The sequence below is a fragment of the Aquarana catesbeiana genome, linkage group LG12, assembly GCF_042186555.1.
Source record: "Aquarana catesbeiana isolate 2022-GZ linkage group LG12, ASM4218655v1, whole genome shotgun sequence".
NCBI classification, from domain to species: Eukaryota; Metazoa; Chordata; class Amphibia; order Anura; family Ranidae; genus Aquarana; species Aquarana catesbeiana.
Genome location: NC_133335.1, coordinates 184,373,298 through 184,394,347, shown reverse-complemented (window position 1 = coordinate 184,394,347; position 21,050 = coordinate 184,373,298). Strand labels below are relative to the sequence as shown.

General features: G+C 46.2%; 1 protein-coding gene across 1 annotated transcript; it reads left to right on the top strand.

The window, feature by feature from the left end:
- The first annotated feature begins 4,668 nt into the window (after nt 1-4,668).
- On the top strand, nt 4,669-20,128 carry UBE2C (ubiquitin conjugating enzyme E2 C). The gene is made up of 6 exons (XM_073606291.1): nt 4,669-4,994; nt 9,252-9,279; nt 9,353-9,439; nt 17,144-17,348; nt 19,100-19,159; nt 19,965-20,128. The coding sequence occupies exons 1-6, from the start codon at nt 4,894-4,896 to the stop codon at nt 20,021-20,023; spliced, it is 540 nt and encodes a 179-aa protein (XP_073462392.1). The 5' UTR covers nt 4,669-4,893; the 3' UTR covers nt 20,024-20,128.
- The last annotated feature ends 922 nt before the right edge of the window (nt 20,129-21,050 follow it).

The following is a 21,050-nucleotide window of genomic DNA, read 5'->3' as shown; positions in this document are numbered from 1 at the left end:
GAGATTTTTGTAAGTAAAATGTAGGGGGGGGGTCCCCTACCTCCATCCAACTATATATATATATATATATATATATATATATATATATACACACACACATTTACTTTTTTCATATTATATATAAATATATATTTTTTTATACTTTTGCCTTTTTTTGTTTCTGCTAGATTATTCAGATCTGTATGCGTCTCATTCACAGATGTATACTACGGGCTTGGGCAGAGGCAAGCGGCGCTCTGTCCTGTTGCCAGCAGTTCAGCTGGGAGTAGGAGCTTCGCCACATCAGCTTGTCGCTGGGGAGGAAGGCCGCCGACTGCCCTGGCTCCCTGGAACTCCACAGTTGTTGCCGTTGCTGGGCAGAGGTTGGTAGCACTCTGCCTTGTCGCCAGCACTTCTGCTGGGTTGCTGTTAGTGGAGACCGCAGGCCCATCCACCGACACTAGCTCAAGCTGCAGTTGTGAGGTGCCGATTGCATTCTCTCCCTGGAGCTCCTGCAAAGTGGATTGTTGTGTGCAGTGGCCAGTAGCGTTCTACCCTGTTAGTGCTTCAGCGCTCACATCATCTGCTCCAGCCAACTGTTGGGGAGGGAAGACAGTTTCCTCCACTCTGGCTGACTGTTGGGGAGGGAAGACGACAACCTACTCTCCCTTCTCCCTCTGGATCCTGATCTGCTGCTCGATAGATCTCCACCTCTTCACCCTGGGCCTCCAGAAGTGCCGCATGTGTGGGGCAGAGGTCTTGGACCCTCTGTCCAATTGCCAGCGCTTCAGGTGGAGAATTTCTTGTAATTCCACAGATGCTGCATGGAGGAAGGCCGGTTGCCTTTTTCTTTTGGAAGGCTGAAGTGGTTGGTGCTGGGCAGAGCTCATCATTCTGGACTGCCGTCTGCTGCTTGGACGCCCTTTCTCTGGTACTGTCTCCCAGGTGCATGAATCCTTGTTGGGGAGGGGGAATGGCTGCTTCCCCTCCCTGCATCTCTGAAATCCACTGGGGAAGAAGAACCACCACTCCTCTCAGCAGGGGTCTGCAGTACTCTGTCCTCCCAGCACTTTTCCTGGAGGATCGCTTGGTGGTTTCTCCTCTACAGAAAAGTCTATGAAATCCCCAGTCTCTGAAATTGGTGAAAGTCCAGGGCATGTGCTGGTGGCCTTTGGGCCCAGTGCCAACAGTTTGGCAGGTGACTCATCTTCCATACCATCCTCCAATGAAAAGTCAAGTAAATCCATGCTTTCTGTGATCCATGTCTGGGGACTGAGGACAGCTTCCTCTTCTCCCGAGCCCTTGAATTGCCGTTGGATAGACGCATTGCTCATCCTGTGCAGAAACAGGTTTGTCATGGTCAGTCAACACTTGCTGCATCCGCCATCAGGGGATAAATGTGTGAGGAAAAGCCGATCAACAGCTCTTCCTGTTTACATTGTGATCAGCCGTGATTGGACACGGCTTATCACATGGTAAAGAGTCTCTGTCGGAGACTCTTTACCTAGATCGGAGTTGTGGTGTGCCAGACTGACACACCGCAACAACGATCCCCCCGGGGGGCGCACAGTGGCTTGATATCCTGACACCGTCATTGTACGTCCGGTTAGGATATCGCAACCACTTTGCCAATGTCATTTTGTTATAGGGCGGGCAGCAAGTGGTTAAAGGGGTTGTAAACCCTCGTGTTTTTTCACCTTAATGAATCCTATGCATTAAGGTGAGAAAACACCTGGCAGTGACCAGCCCCCCATTTTACTTACCTGAGCCCTGGAATTTCACCCGCTGGAGATGCGCTCTTCCTCTGCCCGGGGTTCTCTGCTCTTCATTGGACAGGATGATAGCGCAGCCATTGGCTCCCGCTGCTGTCAATCAAATCCAATGACGCGGGCGCCGGGGGGTCAGGGCCAAGTCCGGCATTTGTGTCTATGGACACCGAATGCTGGACTCAGGAGCCCGCCTGCAAGGTAACCCCCCGAGAGAGTGCTTCTCCTAAGGGGGTTATCTGATGTGGGGAGGAGCCGCAAGAACCGCTGAGGGACCCCAGAAAACGGTGTTCGGGGTCACTCTGTGCAAAACAAACTGCATAGTGGAGTAAATATGACATGTTTGTTATTTTAAATAAAAATAAAACTCGAACCTTTACAATCACTTTAAAGTGGAATATAATCTATAGGTGGTTAAATGTTGTCACAATTTGATAATTCAAAGGTCCTCCATTTTAACCAATTCATGTAACACGACACAGTGGGCTATGGAGAGCCGAGGACAAAAAAATGAGGCAGAGAGCCACCCTGGAGGAGAGCATTGCCCATGTCTGAGTCCTACTACTGCAGCAACCCATAGGGAGAGGAACAGCAGACATGATATAACGAAAGCCATTGTTTAAAGTGGAATATAACCTATGGGTGTTTGAATATTGTCACAATTTGATAATTCACAAGGTCCTCCATATTAACCCATTCACATAATACGACAAGCCGAGACAAAAACATGGGGCAAAAAACACTTAAAAAAAAAACAAATAGTAACAATTAAAGAAAAGGTGCAAAGCTAATCGCATTGTTTAACCCTGAGGGAGCAAGGGCCTTTAAATGATGGATCCATCTAGTTTCACGTTGCAGAACTAGTTTGTCGAAATCTCCTCCTTTGGGATCCCCTCGTACATGGTCTAGTGCCATGAAAGTTGGGAGGTATGCATTTGTTAGGTCAGATACCCTTGGACCCTAGGGGCATGCATAGATTTATTGTGCCCCCATAGCAAGCTGCTTGCTCTGGGGGGGACTCAGCAGAAGGGAGGGGCCAAGGGAGCTGGTGGGGGACCCAAAAGAAGGAGGATCGGGGCTGCTTTGTGAAAAATCACTGCACAAAGCAGGTAAGTATGACATATCACCAGTGTATCAGGTCATACACTATACATCTCAATACAGAGCCCTGGAGTGAGTATCCATCATAATGCTGACAATGGCAAGAGCTTTATTGGCTACCATGACCACAAGATCATGCTGGCCAATGAGTTACGCTTCTAAGGCTTCTTCTGATAAGGTGTCCTGGAAGAAAGAAGTGCTTGTCCTTGGTCAGTGTTGGCTTTATGAAAAGGTTGACTTTATTTAGGCTCCATTCCATTGGTGGCTGGTGATGTATATTTGGGGGGGCAAACAAGACAACCCATCGCCACCCTCCGGTCAGTTGGTCGTCCGTTCATCCCCAATCCCGCACTTACCCCATCTAGCCTCTTCGCCTCCTTCCTGCGCCTCCTCCTTGGTGGTGGCTTCACCCTGCATCTCCGGCTTCACAACGGCTTCCTCCTCAGCACCTTCACCCTGCATCTCCGGCTTCACAACGGCTTCCTCCTCAGCACCTTCACCCTGCATCTCCGGCTTCACAACGGCTTTCTCCTCAGCACCTTCACCCTGCATCTCCGGCTTCACAACGGCTTCCTCCTCAGCACCTTCACCCTGCATCTCCGGCTTCACAACGGCTTCCTCCTCGGCACCTTCACCCTGCATCTCTGGCTTCACAGCAGCTTCCTCCTCAGCACCTTCACCCTGCATCTCCGGCTTCACAGTGGCTTCCTCCTCAGCACCTTCACCCTGCATCTCTGGCTTCACAACGGCTTCCTCCTCGGCGGCTTCACCCTGCATCTATGGCTTTACAGCGGCTTCCTCCTCAGCACCTTCACCCTGCATCTCCGGCTTCACAACGGCTTCCTCCTCGGCACCTTCACCCTGCATCTCCGGCTTCACAACGGCTTCCTCCTCGGCACCTTCACCCTGCATCTCCGGCTTCACAGCGGCTTTCTCCTTGGCAGCTTCACACTGCATCTATGGCTTCCCTCCTCCTTCCCTCGGTAGCCAATATGATTGCTTCTCCTCTCGGACAATGGGGTTTTAACACCCGCTTCCTGATTGGCCAGGAGGAGAATCAGGAAGACAATAGTGAATATTTGTTCGCTATTGACACACAATAGCCCACCCTTTTTTGAAGCCACTTAGAGCCTCTGGCTCTAATCATGTGCTTCTAAAAAAAAAAAAACCTTATTGGAATCCATGCGTCCGGCACCCTGCATGTAGATTAGGGGGCGATGCCCCCTGTGCCCCTAATGGACGGGCTGCCACTGCTCCATTCACACCTGTTTATTCCAGGGAACAAGCAAACAGATGTGTGTTGTCCTTGTGGAGTCATCGATTGTTAATTGCACTCAAACACGGCTAGGAAATGCGTGGTAAAAAAATGCGCAAAGCTCACCACCTGAAAAGGTGCAGGAGATTCTTTTGGCTCATGTATAACAATCCATTCAAGGGAATATGCTGTCATGCGAAAAAGTGTCACAAAAAGTACGCAAAAACGTGTCCACGCCACGCACCGCTGTGAATGGGCGAGTTGATTCTAGGACATATAATTGTTGCCATATGTGAAAACAAAATATTTGTAATAAGTTAGCACTTTAATAAAATAATTAATGCTAATTAAATTAGATTACGACATGATTGGTGTACAAATGTCACATGATAGATACTTTATTCAGCCAAACCGGAGCTATGAGAAGTGAAGGAGTCCAACCACGCCTCCTGCAACTAAAGAGTTAAAAGGCGTTGCGCAATCATGATTGACAGCAGTTTCTCTATCCGAAGGCGGAGCGGAACGCTCACCCAGCCAATCACGTTCTCTATTTTCAAACGCTCAGCGAGAGGCCAAGCCACTGATTGCCGTGGAAACCCCGGCAACAGCGACCTGTGATTGGCGGAGTCAAATTATAGCGCGTCTCTGATTGGTCCACGAGCCTGGGGTTTAAAACGTTCAAACCCAGGGCGGCTGGCTGAGCGGTGCAGTTAGCGGAGGAAGGAGCTGACGTTGTCTCTACACACCGGGCCCTCACCCAGGTCTCCTCGTCGCCTAATCCTAGAATAATAAATGGCTTCTCAGAACGTGGACCCGGCCGCCGCCAATTCCGCGGCCCAGAGGAAGGGACGGGAGTCCGGGGCTCAGGCTGCTCGGGGCTCTGTGGGCAAGAGGTGAGGCGCAGTGTCCTGTGTGGCTTTGTGTTCATAGACGGGTCTTTGTGTGTGTGTGTATGACTCTCTGGGGGCCATCTTTTGTACGGGCAACAGCTATATTGAGCTTCTCCTGGTAGGTCCTCTGTATGGGCTCTGTACACCGGAACATGGGAAATCGGAATGGATGACTTTACTATACTAATACACTGCACAGCATCAACCATTCACAGAATGGCTCACCATACTCCCTACAATCTGAGGACCTACCCGAACAATCCCATCAATCTGTATACAATCAGGCGGGGCCTACTACTACTACTACATACTTGGTGAATCTAATGGAGATTGTAAGGTGTGTGGGACTTAGTGTTGCCACCTCATCCCTTTAAACCTGAAAACATATGAATTACACGGATTCTGAGGCGAATTTAATGCAGATAAGGCAGCAAGTGAGTTTATTTACCATCTTAATCAGCCTCAGAGCCTGTGTAATTAATGTGTTCGGTTTTATAGGGATGAGGTGGCAGCCACCTCATCCCTTTAATCACTTGACCTCCAGAAGATTTACTACCCCCCCCCCCTTCATGACCAGGCCAATTTTTTTGTGATATGGCACTGCATTACTTTAACTGACAATTGCACAGTCGTGCGACACTACCCAAATAAAATGTGTGCCCTTCTTGTCCCACAAATAGAGCTTTCCTTTTGGTATTTGATCACCTCATGTGGTTTGTTTTTTTTGTTTGTGTGGGTTTTTTTTTTTTTTTTTTTTCTCTATAAAGCCTACCCAATGAGAAAAAACTAATTTCGCCAGCATGTATTCTGCTACGTCTATCAAAAAAAAAAAAAAAAAAAAAAAAAAAAAAAAAAAATCCCAATAAGCGTATATTGATTGGTTTGCGTGAAAGTTATAGCGTCTACAAAATAGGGGGAATTTTATTTTTACTATTAATGGTGGCGATCAACGACTCATAGCGGGACTGTGGTGGACCAATTGGACACTAACACTTTGACACTTTTTTTTTTTTTTTTTTACTTTGTTTTGGAGACCAGTGATCAGTGCTAAACCTATGCACGGTCGCTGTACTAATGACACTGGCAGGGAAGGGGTTAACTGCCTAGCTAATGTTTTTAATGTAGTGGGGGAAGTTCTTTTACTAGTGGAAGATATGGATCAGTGTTCTTGCTTTACAGGTGCACAGGATCCATGTCTTCTGTACTGCCAGAACGGCAATCTGCCTTGTTTACATGGACAGACTGGCATTTTTGCTTGTGTACCAAACGATCAGTGGGTGCCGGTGGACATCAGGTACATAGCGGGAGTGAGCCGCCGGTGTCATGCCCGATGCCCAGAAGTGTGTGTATGTGCAGCGTGGTCGCCCTGTAGCAGTAAATGTGCCGTAAGGCGGTCGGGAAGTGGATAAAGTGGAACTTTAGTCAGAAAAGGAAGTCCTACTAGATCACTTCAGGCTGGCCCCTTTTGCAGGTATAGATATGTAAAATGTTAAAAATAAGTCCCTATACTGTTCAAAATCCAGTAATACTCTCACCCTCCCCTGCACATGCTCAGTTGCTCTCCCCTCCTTTTTTTTTTTTTTTTTGCACTGCTGAGTTTGTAGAGGCTGATCTGCTGACAGCCTTAAAGCAAAGCTCCGCCCACTCCTGCAAAAATTACATACCGCAGCTGCTGACTTTTAATAGGACACTTGCCTGTCCTGGAGTCAGCAATGTTGGCACCGCAGCTTATGTTTCCATCATCTGTCGGATGCTGCCAGTAAGGGAACCCGGTAGTGAAGCACTACGGCTTCACACCAGGTCCCTACTACGCATGCGCGAGGCGCCGCTGCGCTCTCCAACCCCCGCCCCCCCTCACCCCCGAAAGGTGCCAGATGTGGCACCGGAGACAAATTGGTGGAAGTTCCACTTTTGGGTGGAGTGCCGCTTTAAGTGGAGTTAAACCCTCCTAATCTTTACAGCCAAGGAGGCTGCTTCTGTTTGATCTGCAATTGCCATGGTGCTGCACATGTGATCAGTTATCAGCCATTTATGATGGTTTGACAATTTGGTCGAGGACACAATCAAGTGACATTTAGTAATTCCGACTTTCCAGGAATGTAACTTTATTGAAACCGTTAAATCATTGGGTTTAGTTCCACTTTGTGATTTACTGCTGCTCAGGGGCTTTGGGCTTGAGCAAAATGGCAGCCTCCAGCAAGAAGAAACGGGAGCAATGCTGGAGGTAATTTACAGCACACTAATTTTGGTAGCATAATTAATGTGGAATCTATGTTCCTTGCTAATAAACCTTTATTTTTTTTATCAAGTTTTTATTGGTAAAGTTCGGCTTTAATTACACAGGTTCTGTAATTGATTTAAAGGGGTTGTAAACCCTCATGTTTTTTCACCTTAATGCTCCCCGTTTTACTTGCCTAAGCCCTGCAACTTGACCCACAGGGACGCGCTGTCCCTCTTCCTGGGGTCCTGGCTCTTGATTGGATAGATTGATAGCAGCGCAGCCATTGACTCCCGCTGCTGTCAGTCAGTTAGCCAATCAGGAGAGGGGTGGGGCTGAACCACAGCTTTGTCTGAATGGACACACGGAGCTGTTGCTCAGATGCCCCATAGCAAGCTGCTTGCTGTGGGGGCACTCGACAGGAGGGAGGGGCCAGGAGTGCTGACGAGGGACCTGAGAAGAGGAGAATCTGGGCTGCTCTGTGCAAATCAATTTCACAGAGCTGCTAAGTAATAAGTTTTATTTTTGACTCTTCTCACAGGAGACAGGGAGGCAGTAGTGGAAGACATTGGCTCCTGCTGCTGTCAGTTAAAGGAGAAGTCCAGCCTGAGCAGGTTTGGCTGGGCTTCTAAGGGTCACAGGAGTTCCATTCATTTTTGTGGAATCGGTCTAGGCACCACATCATCACGACAATGAAGTCTGGATCTCCCAGGTGCCTGGACTGATGCCTGTCTCAGCCTCTCAGCGAGCAGCTGGGAGACTGAGACTGCCAATCCCTGCCCCTCTACAGCTCAGCGCTTCAGTGAGCGTGGAGGAGAGCTGCTGATTGACAGTCTGCAGCTTTCCGCTTGGATCTGCGAGAACCGAGCCATTGACGATGTTCTCGGTGTAGTCTGCTGCTGCATCCACGTAGGTAAATGTAAAAGGGGGGGGGGGGGGTCTACATCACTTTTAAATCCTCCCGAGTGGGGGAGGGGGGGTGGTTGCGCAGGGGTGTGCCCGCATGGGTTCTCCCTCAGCACACAGCTTGCTATTGGGGCACCCACCAGCAGGGGAGGAGGTGCATATAATCTGTATATTTTGTTTAAAAACATTATTTTTTTTTTATTTATTTATTTTTTTTTTTAGTTTCTTTAATGTGGACCTTTACTCCCTCCCAACACAGAATTAGGATGGCACATGCCCATCCACAAGTCCTTAAAGAGGAAGTAAACATTCCCTGCAGACATTTACCTTCATGTAAGCCTATAATTAGGCTTACCTATAGGTAGTGTAAATATCTCCTAAATGTGCGCCATTTAACTTTAGGAGATAATTACAATACACGCACCCGGAGCCTATGACCCCGGAAGAAGCGCCTGGGAAAAGGTCAGCCATCTCTGCGGTATGCAGGAGCAGCTGGAAGGCTTCGGGTTAAGATGAGTATTTCATAATGAGCTAGTATGCGAAGCGATACTGGCTTATGCCGCGTCTTGCAAGTTTTTTATTTTTCCTACTTTTTTATATATCTCTATATCTTTTGGCCAAATCCAATGTGAGGTTTACGACTTTTGTTGCATTGGATATCCATTTAAACTGCAATGAAGGAAGGGTAATCGCATGATAAATCAATGGGTGTTATTTGGTGACAAAACGACATACATTGATTGCAGTTCAGGTTGCCTTCTCGTTTAGCCCAAATGTGTGGAAGCAGTTTGCGCTTTTTGCAGCTGAAACAGATTGCTACAATAAGAGACTTGGCATTGTAGATGAGACAGATTTTCATTTAGATGTAATTAAGCGGTGTTCAGAAAACATAATTTGGAGGCACTTGGATTGCAATGATCAGACATGGGAAGAAATCAAGCAAGCGCACTAACTGTATGCTTATTAAGTGGCGATCAGATGTGGATTTTATCGGTGCTACCTAAAATTGTTATAAATTGGGTCATGTCCAGATATTTACATTCAAATTGAAACCTTCGGATGTTTAACATATGTATGAGTTACCATAACTGGATTTAGTTTCGTTGTCAATTTTTAAACTTTTTTTTTTTCTCCAGGTTACAGCAGGAACTGATGACATTAATGGTAAGTGGAACATTTGTTTTGTCAGTGACTCTGCTAGATCAGATCTAGTTTATCATTTTGATTCTTTTTCCAGATGTCTGGGGATAAAGGCATCTCTGCTTTCCCAGAGTCAGACAACCTGTTCAAATGGATTGGCACAATTGATGGTGCTGTGGGAACAGTAAGTATCAGTAAAACTTTTTTCTCTGTTTTGATTAACCACTTGCAGACTGCCTGTCCACAATGTACAGTCTAAGACCCCTTTCACACTGAGGCGCTTTTCAGGTGCTTTCATGCTAAAAAAAAAAAGCACCTGAAAAGCTCACGAAAACCTATTTCCATTAAAATCAATGAATGCTTTCACACTGGGGCAGAGTGCTGGCAGGGCGGTTAAAAAAAAAAACTCCTATCTCTATTTAAATGAATGGAAAGCTCTTCAAAAGCGCTCAGTGTTTTACTGGCAGTTTAGAAGCGCCTCAGTGTGAAAGGGGCCCAAGTGACACACTAGTACGTCACTGCCTGTTTCTGGGTTTAGGGCATGCGTATACGCCCAACCCCTCCCCAAGCTGACCCCGCTGTGATTGTACACAGTGAGTTTGTCATCAGGTCCCGGCCAATGATTCACACAAAACTGAGATGGGGAACAAAGACAAAGATCTTTAGTAAAAATCCACACACATTGTTAGGCACACTTTTAACCCCTTGAATATCTGAGATGTTAAACCTTTCCTAGTCAATGTCATTAGAGTGACTGTATAGTATTGTCACTGTTTTTAGGGTCGCTTATGCCTTGTTTCCACTGAGCGGATCGGTATGGTATTCTATTTTGAGTGTTTCCATTATGAAAGCGGCCCATACAACCGAACCGCACCATTCTGGGTCCTGCTTCAGATGTGGGGCCATAGCAAATGGTACGGTCCGATAAGGGCGGAGCTACGATACATTCCACTGATTGGCGGACGTGTGACTCCATGCTAGGCATTTTTTCTAAACTCACGTATGACCCCCCTGGCGGTCCAATTTGCAGTTGAAACGCTCACCTGAATAGGCCGGAAAATTCTAGGCCTTCCAAACTGTACCACTCCACTCAGTGGAATGAATGAATGATTTATAAAGCGCTGCAAATGCGAACTGAATCGCCTCAAGGCGCTGTGGAAACGAGGCATTAGTTCCCACTCAGTATCAGATTGCCTGCCCAACTATCGCAGTCCCCCCTAGAAGTCTCTGCTCATCGCCACTAGTATAAAGAAAATAAAAATTTCAGTGTGTGTGTATATATATCATAGTTTTTAGATACTGTTATTTACACGCAAACATGGTGATCAAATACCACCGAAAGAGCTCTATTTGTGTTAAATAAATATATAACTTTCTCTACGCATCTTCCAGGACAGCCCATGAGACCTAGGGCTCCTCCTACCAGGACAGGAATCGCATTAACCCCCACCAGATAAAAGGGTGGTCCTCCAGGCCCCATGTCAGTATTAGTTTTTCCCTGTAACTGGTTCCCCTAGGTCTCATGAGCAGAGCATGGCTCCTGGGGTGTTTTGGGGGGTATTCTTACCTCCTTTTTAGGTCCCAGAGCGGCACATCCACCAGGGGAGTAGGTGTGTGGCTGCCTTCCCTGCTTCTCAGTGCATGGGGAATGGCAGCACCATGGTGATTGTTGAAGTTCTGGTCCTTGAGCCGCATGGTGGCAGTTGGCTGTTCTCTCCCTGTAGATGGCGTGGCTGGAGTATACTGGGGAAGAGAGGAAGCCACGTGTGCGTGAAGGGGTGGAGCTTATGCGCTCCAAGCTGGCCCACAGGAAGTACCCAGCGGGGTTACTTCTGGGACGTGTGAAGTCATCAGCGGGCGCCGGAGACATTTGTTCCTGTCTCTAGAATGATGCAAACTGGAAGGCTGGTGACTTAAAATCGGTGAAACCCAGCAGAGGCTGTGGACTCCTCTGCGACGCCTGCACAGGCAGCGGTAGCAGGCCACAACACCAGCACCTCACAGGTAAGCCTAAAGTGTACTTTACTTGCTTGCACACCCTGTGAGTGTGTTTGTGTGTAGAGTTCCCCCCCCCCCCCCCCCCTTGTAACCAGTAGGGACTAGGTGAAGGGGGCACATTTTCCTTCCTCCTGCACAGGGTGCTATGGAGTGTATGTGGCGTGAAATTTATTGGAGTCAGGACAAGACTCAGGACCAAGCCTTTCCACCAAAAAGGAAATGTGCGGTTTGCGGAAGCAAATTGAGCTCCTCATGGAGCAAAGCAGTTTGCCGCACCTGTAAAGAGAGCCTGGTTAAGGATGATCCAGTAGTCTCCTGTCCAGAAAATGCTTAATTCTGTTAGATGAGCTTACGTCTACGTTTAGCTCATTTTAAGACTATAATTGACAAGTTTCAAGTCCCCTCGGAGTCCATCTCTAATTAGGAATTCAGGCCCTAGCGTTCCACAGCAGAGTGCGGAGAGTGAAGACTCTGAGGCTGAAGCCAGATCTACCTGTTCTTCTCCGGAAGAATCAGGGTCAGATACAGTGCCTAGGGATAGAGAATCCGCAAGGTATAAGTTATCATTGGAAGATGTAAATGCCTTATTAAAGGCTATCTATATGACACTTGATATAGAAGAGGAGGAGGAGGAACAATTGTCTAAACGTGACCTTGTGTACAAGGGTTTGAATAAGAAAGTCTAGAGTTTTTCCCGTGCATAATTCCCATCTTGATACTATCAAGCGGGAGTGGAAAAATCCGGAGAGAAAACCCTTTCTTTTCTGGTAACCTAAAAAGGTTTCCATGTAAAGAGGACACAATGCAGCTATGAAACAAAAATCCTTAGGCGCACCTCTTTAAAAAGTTTAAAACTCAGACCTGTTTGACGATATGGGCACGCTTAGGGATCTGATGGATAAAAGAGGATATTTCCTTCTTCAGGGCTTCAGCCGTTGGGAATCTTAAACCAGCTCTGGCCTCCACTTGTATAGCCAGAAATTTAGATGTATGGTTGATACAAACACATTTGTTGGCAGGTCCCTCTAGAGAGCAGATTCTGCAATCTTTACCCCTCCTCTTTCGTGCAGTGGAGTTTTTGGCATATTTGGTAAGAATGGCAGCTAGGATTTCGGCCTTAGTGAATTCAGCCAGAAGAAGCCTATGGCTTAAAACCCAGTCAGGCAACGCTGCCTCAAAGTTGCGCCTACGTGTTCTTTCCTTAACAGGCGATCATCTTTTTGGCCCAGATCTGCAAGAGGCACTGGAATGCACGGCCAATAAGAAAAAGCAGACAGCCAGAGTTTGTGTTTTTTTTTTTTTTTTTTTTTTTTTTTTTTTTTTTTCCCCCTCTCGTGGCCAAAGTAGGCAGCAGGGTCCTAGAGAAAGGGACAATAGGCCCAAAAATTTTGGACAGGGCAAAGGTCGAAGGGGGCGTCTTGTCTAACCCTCCTCAACAACCGGCCAAGCCACAGTGACTCATGTCTCCCAGTGGGAGGAAGGTTGAGGGCTTTTCTCCCATTATGGGCAGCAGTCAATTAAACTCCATTCATCCTGGACCTAGTGACCAATGGGTACAGGCTGGAATTTTCTTGCCAGCTACCAGAGCAATTATTGGTCACCTTCCCTCCCCGAGATCGGGTAAAAGTGAGGGCCCTGGGTCTCCAAATTGGAGACTCCTTAGATCAACATGTCCTGATCCCGGTTCCCCAGTCGGATCAGGGCAAGGGATTTGACTTCCATATATTTGTCATCAGAAAGCCGTCAGGAAAATATCGGCTTATCCCGAACCTCTGGTCTCTAAACCGTTCGATAAGGTACAAGCACTTTTGCATGGAGACGGTGTTCTCACTCAAAAGCCTGCTTTACCCAAACTGCTTCATGGCCACTTTTTGGATTTGAGGGATGTTTATCTTCACATCCCTATCCATCCAGCCTTCCAAAGATTCTTGAGGCTAGCGGTCAGGATGGGAACAGATTTGGCATTTTCAATTGGGAGAGGCACTGGCTAAGGTTAAAGGCGATAATTATTATCCCTTACCTGGACGACCTCCTAGTGGTGGTAGTCATACCAAAAGTTATTAGTGCATCTCCAGACTGTAGAGAATTTCCTTCAATCTCCAGGCTAGTGAATAAACAAAGGTCTTCCTTAGTTCCGGCTTAGAAAGTAACATATCTGGGGTACAAATTTTGCTCAGTAGACCAAAGTTTTTTTTTTTTTTTTTTTTTTTTTTTTCTCCTGCAGGAGAAGGTCTCAAGACTGATGTAAACAATGTCAGCCTTACAGACCAATCAGTCGGTCTCGCTCAGATTTCAAGAGCAGTTGGTCTGCTTTCCCGCAGTGCCATGGGCAAGATTTCATCAACACCCATTACAGCTGTTTCTATTAAGGAGCTGGGACGGAGATGCAAGTTCCCTGGAATCAAGGGTCTTGTTACCTTTCAGGGGAAAAAGAAGCTTGCGGTGATGGAGGACAAACCTGCACCTAACAAGGGGTCTACCATGGTCCATTCCTATATCCCAGAGGATCGGGATGGATGCAAGTTCCTGGGGATGGGGAGCCCACCTCAGCAACACAATGGCACAGGGAGAATGGTCCTCAAGGGAAGCAAGAGCTTCATCAAATCAGAGAGCTTCTAGCGGTTCAGAGAGCCTAGCAGGCATTTCAGATGGAAATCAGGGGTCACAATCTCCATATTCTGACAACATTGCAACGGTTGCGTACCTCAACAAACGGGGAGGTACGAGGAGTCGGATACTTCAGTTTATTGCCCAGGAGATTTTATCATGGTCAGAAAGGAATCTAGCCTCAATTACAGCAGTGCACCTGAAGGGGACACAACTGTCGAAGATTATCTCAGCCGCTACCGGGTATGTCAAGACAATTGGTCCCTTCATCCTGAAATCTTTGCGAGTCTCACCGACAGATGGGGATGTCCTGAAGCGGACCTGTTTGCAGATCGGAACAATCGCAAAACAAGTTCTTTTCTCTGAACCCAGTGGATCGATCATCGAGGATTGATGCTCTGGCGAATCTGTGGCCATTCGGCCTCTGTTACGCCTTCCCACCGATCAGGTTAATTCCTGAAGTCCTCTGCAAGTTTTTTCTAGAAGAAACAGATTTTATCCTGGTCGCCCCTTTCTGGCCCAAGAGGCCATGGTTTTCCCTGCTCCAGACTCTGGTCTCAGAGCCTCCACTGAGTCTTCCGAGGAGAGATTTATCGCAGGGTCCAGTGTCGCACCCACAGGCTTCCTTAAACTTGACAGCCTGGTATTTGAAGAAAAGATACTAAGCGCCCAGGGGTTCTCTGACAAAGTAGTAAAGACCCTGGTAAATTGCAGAAAACCAGTCACTAGAGAAATATTCCGAGGTTTGGAAGAAATTTAACTCATGGTTATCTGAAAATCAAAGATTGACTCATGATGTTCCTTCAATTTTGGAATATTTTTTTCAAGAGTGTCGACACGGGTCTTTCAGTTAGTACCTTAAAGGTACAGGCGGCAGCTATCGGTGTTTTTGTCCAATTTTTCCCTCTTGGAAAACCTCACTATAGCTAGATTCTTAAAATCAATTTCTAGGTTCAGGCCAGTAGTGGTTAGACGTTGTCCAACCCAGTGTTTCTCAACTCCAGTCCTCAAGGCGCCCCAACAGGTCATGTTTTTAGGCTTTCCATTATTTTGCACAGGTGATTTGATCAGTTTCACTGCCTTAGTAATTACCACAGCCATTTCATCTGAGGGAAATCCTGAAAACATGACCTGTTGGGGTGCCTTGAGGACTGGAGTTGAAAAACACTGGTCCAACCTGGGACCTGTCCCTGGTGCTTCAAACTCTGGTAGAATTCCCTTTTAAGCCCCTAGAGGATATTTTCTGTTGAGTTGCTTTTAAAAAAAAAAACATTTTTCTTGTGGCAATTACCTCAGCTTGTAGGGTAAGTGAGTTACAGGCCCTATCAGTGAGGGAGCTTTTCCGCACAATTTTTGAGGATCTGATTGTTTTGAAAACTGATCCAGGTTTTCTACCTAAAGTGGCCAGTACATTCCACAGATCCCAGGACATTGTACTGCCAACCTTTTGTGGTTCGCCAAAGGGAAACCAAGAAAGAATTTGTTTTTTTTAGACGTGAAGATTTCTTCTCGTCTACCTTGAAGTCAGCAAGACCTTTAGAAAAACAGATGCCTTGTTTTTGTCTTTTTTTTTTTTTTTTTTTTTTTTTTTTTTTCAGGAGCACTCAAGGGAAAGAGTGTATCTAAAGCCACCTTGACTAGATGGATAAAACAAGCAATTTCTGAAACTTACAAAATTAGAAAAGTTCCTCTACCTTTTGTCACTGCGCACTCAACGAGAGCCTTGTCTGTGTCTTTGGGCTGAGAGAACTGGAGCCTCACCAGAACAAATTTGCAGGGCTGCCACATGGGCCAGTTTTTCGACCTTCATTAAGCATTATCGCCTGGATCTATCTGCTCAGGAGCAGGCGTTTGGTCGTAAGGTCCTTCAGGCAGTTGTCCCTCCCTAGACTGGTAAGTTCTGGCTCATCTCATGGGCTGTCCTGGAAGATACTTAGAGAAAAGCGGAGTTAGACTTACCGGTAACTCCTTTTCTGAGCGTCTTCCAGGACAGCCAGATTCCCACCCGGTTTTGTCTTGAAGTTATGTGTATTATGCATATGCTTTACAGAGACGTCCTACGGTTCTCGAATACTGACATGGGGCCTGGAGGACCGCCCTTATATCTGGTGGGGATTAACGGGTTTTCTGTCCTGTTGGGATGAGCCCTAGGTCTCATGGGCTGTCCTGGAAGACTCTTACCGGTAAGTCTAACTCAGCTTTTTGTTTGGGTACAGTGCTGCACAATTTCCGGCACTAAATGGCAAAAAAAAATGGCCTGGTCATGAAAGGGGTAAACCTTCCAGCTGAGGTGGTTAGAAAAGAAAAAATGCATAGAAATTTGGACATGCTTTCAAATGTGCTTATTTTTCTTAAAAAAAAAAAAAAAAAAAAAAAAAAAAGAACCTTTCCTGAAGATACCAGCTGCCTGGCCTGTTTGTATGAACAGCTAGGGTAAAATCCTTAGTGTGCTTGTCATGGGCTTTAGTTTGACACAGACACCATTAGTAAACAGCTATGTGGAGCAAGCTGAATGAACTGTATCTGTTGTATCCTGAGGCCTCGATACATGTGGTAGTTAAGTTGAGGAAGGGGGGGGAACTCTCCCTGCAAGGTAAAGGCATAATGGGCTAGTATGCATCGCATATTAACCCATGATGGACTTGCCTTGAAACAAAGCCTTCCAGCGCTGGGCTGTCACCGCTGCAGAGGCTTCCGTTTTCACCCAGTCTTCCTTCCGGGTTCATGGGCTGCAGCCACTTGAGTGGCCGTGCCACGATGTCCCTTCTGCGGGTGTGTCCGGGGAGTCTTGACGGCACACAGCTCTGAAAGAACTGCAGAGGTATGCTGTATCTTCAGAGCGCATGTGCCGGCGACGTCACTGGCTGCTGCTCACTAGAATGTCTCCTAAATGAAAGTTGACTTTATGGGGCAGTTGGTGACAACTGGAAGCCTGCTGCCTTTGTTAATGAAGGGGTTTATTCCTGTAGTAGGACTGGACAATTTGCTGCATACTTGCATATAATGTAGTATGTACTTGGGGATTAATGCGCACAACACCGGCTGTGTTCCAGGCATTTGTCCTGGGCGCATACAACACTAAATGTGTGAACCACGCAGTACATTGTCCATTTACAGCAGCTGCCAGCCTCTCATAGCGTTGACAGGTTGTTGGCACCTATTTGCTGGAGCCTCCTGCCCAGGAGTTAAAAGTGCTGGTCCTAAGTTGGCTAAAAAAGATGCTCTTTATGCAGTTCTTGCATTGACTCCTTTTTGAGATATGTATATTTTATTTTCTCTTTAGGTTTATGAGAATTTGAGGTACAAGCTATCTCTGGAATTCCCAAGTGGCTACCCCTACAATGCACCAGCTGTGAAGTTTATTACCCCATGCTTCCACCCTAATGTAGACAGTCATGGAAACATCTGCTTGGACATTCTAAAAGATAAATGGTCAGCGCTGTATGATGTTCGGACCATATTACTCTCCTTACAGAGCCTTCTTGGAGGTGAGACCATCTTTTATGTCCTTTATGTACCGTATTTATCGGCGTATAACACGCACCCCAAGTTTAGAGGGGAATTATAAGGAAAAAACTTACATTTCAATGCAGCCTTGCACAGCATCCATCTGCATGCTTGTCCAGTGTCATTTGCAGCCTTGGTGTCCATTTGCAGCCTTGCCCAGGCTGCAGTTAAACTGCAGTGACTTGTCAGTGTCACTGCAGTTTGAAAATGGTGCCGAAATACACAGCCGGTTCTCGGTGGCTCTTGGTCACTTTCGGCCACTTTCGGCTCCACTCATAGTCCCGCCTGGGATGGGCGTGACTGTGAACGGAGCTAGCCGAGTACACTCGGCTATCTGTATATGGGCGGCACTTGAGTGGAGTCGAAAGTGGCCGAGAAGAGCCGAGGATCAGCTCTGTGTATTTCGGCGCCGCCATTTTCAAATCGGCGGCCGGCGATCGCTTAGTCAGCGGGGGATCGCAGGGGATCGGCATATAACACGCACCCGCGATTTTTCCCTTGACTATCAGGGGAAAAAAGTGCGTGTTATACGCCGATAAATACGGTACTTCTATGTGATGTAGACACTGGTCCCCCTGAATGCAAATTTTACAGTACCTTTTATTGCGGTTACCGCACCTGCCTGATGAAATGGTTCTACTTGGCGATGTCTTATAACATTAGCTGTGTGTGTGTGTGTCTACAAATCTGTATATATGGAACAATAAACTAATTACTCTTGGGTTTAAAACCTTTCCACACTAAAGTGGTGTGTGTGGTTTATTTTTTTGTGCTTTGGGCACAATCTAGGCACCTAGTGGTACTTGCACATGCCTTTAGGAGACCGCAATAGTTCGGCGGAAAATAAGGATTGGTGGCACAATTTGTTATAAAGTATTTTTTAGCACTTCGTAATAGTCTTGAAAACTGGCTTGCCTGAAAAGCCACCTCCTTATGTTGGGCCAATATAGGGTGGTAGGTCAGCCTTTGACAGGAAGCATCAAATCTTGTTACAGCTTCTCTAGTTTCAGGCATCCTCAGGACCCATTTTAAGCTGGTCATACTTTTTACAGTCTGATGCAATCTCCTGCCAGCAGCATTACTAAACCCAGTCAACTGGGCCCTTGTACTACATAACTGCTTAGATTGATACATTCAGATTGCAACATGAGGTCAGTTTTTCAAATTGATTACAAGTTGAAATTGGGCTCGGCCCCTGTGAGTTGTCAAATGTCCATGGCATTTTACAGAAAGACAAGAAAATTTAAGGTGCTTAAAGCTAAATAGTCTAATCTGCCTGGCGTTCAGCTTTAGGGCTCATATACTAGCCAGAGCCTGCATAAAAATGTTTCTAGTACCCGCAGCTGCTGCATACAACCACCTGTTGGCAGATGCAGCTTACCTGCCTGGGGTTACAGAAAGCATCCACACATATGGACATAGGCTCCAAACACTGATGGTGTATGATCAGAGCATATGTCCATGTGGGTGCTTTATGCAACCTCTAGAGTATAACTGCATACAGCTGCATCTAGTTGTCTATAGGTGGCTGTATGCAGCCGCTTCATGTCCTGGAAGTTGTTACACAGGCTCTGGATGCTGCACAGCCCCTTTACAGCTGTGTGCATGAGCCCTAATATAGCTGGGTAGTGGATGCTTGTGACCACACAGTTTCTGAGAGATGCATTCCAAGCTGCCAAGCGATTGCATGTCTGGTTTTCTTATCTTAACGTAATAAAATGTCCTGTTTCAGAGCCAAACAACGACAGTCCCTTGAATGCACATGCTGCAGAGCTCTGGCAGAATCAGACAGGTAAGTGTTATGTCTGCATTCTAATGGACTCCTTCAATGTTATAGTGGGACACTGTATTTGTATGTCAAGCACCCTCCTCCAAGCGATGCGCTGTTTGCGAAAATCGCTTCTAGGGAACAGTGGTTTCCTATTATAAATATTACTGACTTGGGTCTCCTTCTACATTGTGATCTATTCATCTGGTGTTGGGACCAGGCTACACAATAATTTTAAGAGTAGTTAGGATTGTATGCTAGTTTCAGTTTTATCTGCAACCATTATAGAAAGATTTTACAGGTAATGGTATCAGTTTTTAACATGAAAGGTAAAGGCCCATGAAAAGATAAGTTTTTAATGTTTGAAAAGATTGCTTTGCAATGGTGCCATGTATGCTGAAGCAAACTCCATAAAAGACCAGGAGAGAGATTACTCTGAGTAAAGTAAGCATCTTGTGGGCCTTCACCAGAAATTAGGACATCTTTATGTCAAATAATAAATGTGGGAATGTGGGCTGGGGGGTGGTTTACCCTCAGGGATAGTAGAGCTAAGATGAATAAGATTTCCAGGAGCCATTAGCTGAGGAGAGAATTTTTCTGCATCTCCCTAGTGACAGCTGTTTACTTTTAATTATGTAGAGCAGACTTTGTATCTTGCCATACAGATATGTAAATTTAGGTCTAAATATAACCCAGTCTGAAATCCTAGCCCAGCAATACAAGCTGCCTTTCCAGATGGTCAGTGTCTGCCCCTAGGTGGCAGTCAAAGCACAGCATTTCCAGATGTCATCCATGGTGTGTGATTTGTAACCTGCATATTGTCTTTCAGCATACAAGAAGCATTTACTTGAGCAATACAAGAAGCACACCCAAGAAAAGGACATTTGACCGACTGGCTGTATGTTGTGTTCTGTATATGCATGCTGTAATATACGCTTAAGTTAATACGAGTTTGATTGTTGTGTACAAATAAAGTGATTTTAATTTTTTGAACGTATTGTTAAGGTCTTTATGTCCCATATACATTGATCCAGTCTGCCTTTCCTGAAGTTGCAATAGGATTTTTAGTTGCTGATGTTGCCAAATTCATTAAAGATGTACAAGCACACTTTCAGTATAATTGAATATTAAACATGAACTTTACTTGGCTATGAGAAAATAGTGCTTTAGCTGCTGACTTTATTAGGCTCATACGTACCAGCCTATAAAGTCTGCTTCTCTCTGGCATCTTGCATTTGGGAGCTGGTTATTTCTACATGAGACCACAGACTGCAGGGAGCCTCCTGGATGTATGTGTATCCCAGGGGGCCATGGGGAAGGGTTGGCTGTGGCAACGTCATCCTTGCCTTGGTGAGGATATGGAAGTGTGATGCCACAAAGAAGGTACTTGCCCAATGTGTTTGGGGGTGTTTTTTTTTTTTCCCCCCCCCCCCTCTTTTGTGTCAATTGGGAGGGGGTGGGGTGAAGTGATGCTGACTGTCTGGGCTTCAATTTCTCCAGGGGCCCTCCCTCCCAGCAGCACAGCATACATGTGCCTAACCAATGAATTGGGTCAAAGTCGGGCAACTACCCTGTTTCCCCCGAAAATGAGACCTAATGTGATTGTCTGTTATGGCTGCAATATAAGCCCCCCCCCCCCCAATAAGCCCTAGTTAAAGTCCTTGTAGGTCTTATTTTCGGGGAAACAGTGGTAAATATAAATCAACTATATGATTAGGGAGCAAAATCTCTAATCCACTCTGAGAATAACAGACTGAAGAGATATATACTATTGGAGGTTGAATCTGGTAAATATCAGACTCGGAGATCACATTTTTTATTTAGACCCCATTCACACCGGGGCACATGTAATGTGCCCTGCCTCCTTGTAATGTGCCCTGCCTCCATGTAAAAGTTTACTTTAAATGTAATAGTA

Excerpts from the sequence above, each read along its gene's own strand:
- UBE2C (XM_073606291.1), top strand. The coding sequence starts at position 4,894 with ATGGCTTCTCAGAACGTGGACCCGGCCGCCGCCAATTCCGCGGCCCAG. Across the intron at positions 4,995-9,251 it reads CGGGGCTCTGTGGGCAAGAG|GTTACAGCAGGAACTGATGA; the intron begins GTGAGGCGCAGT and ends TTTTTTCTCCAG. Across the intron at positions 17,349-19,099 it reads CTTACAGAGCCTTCTTGGAG|AGCCAAACAACGACAGTCCC; the intron begins GTGAGACCATCT and ends GTCCTGTTTCAG.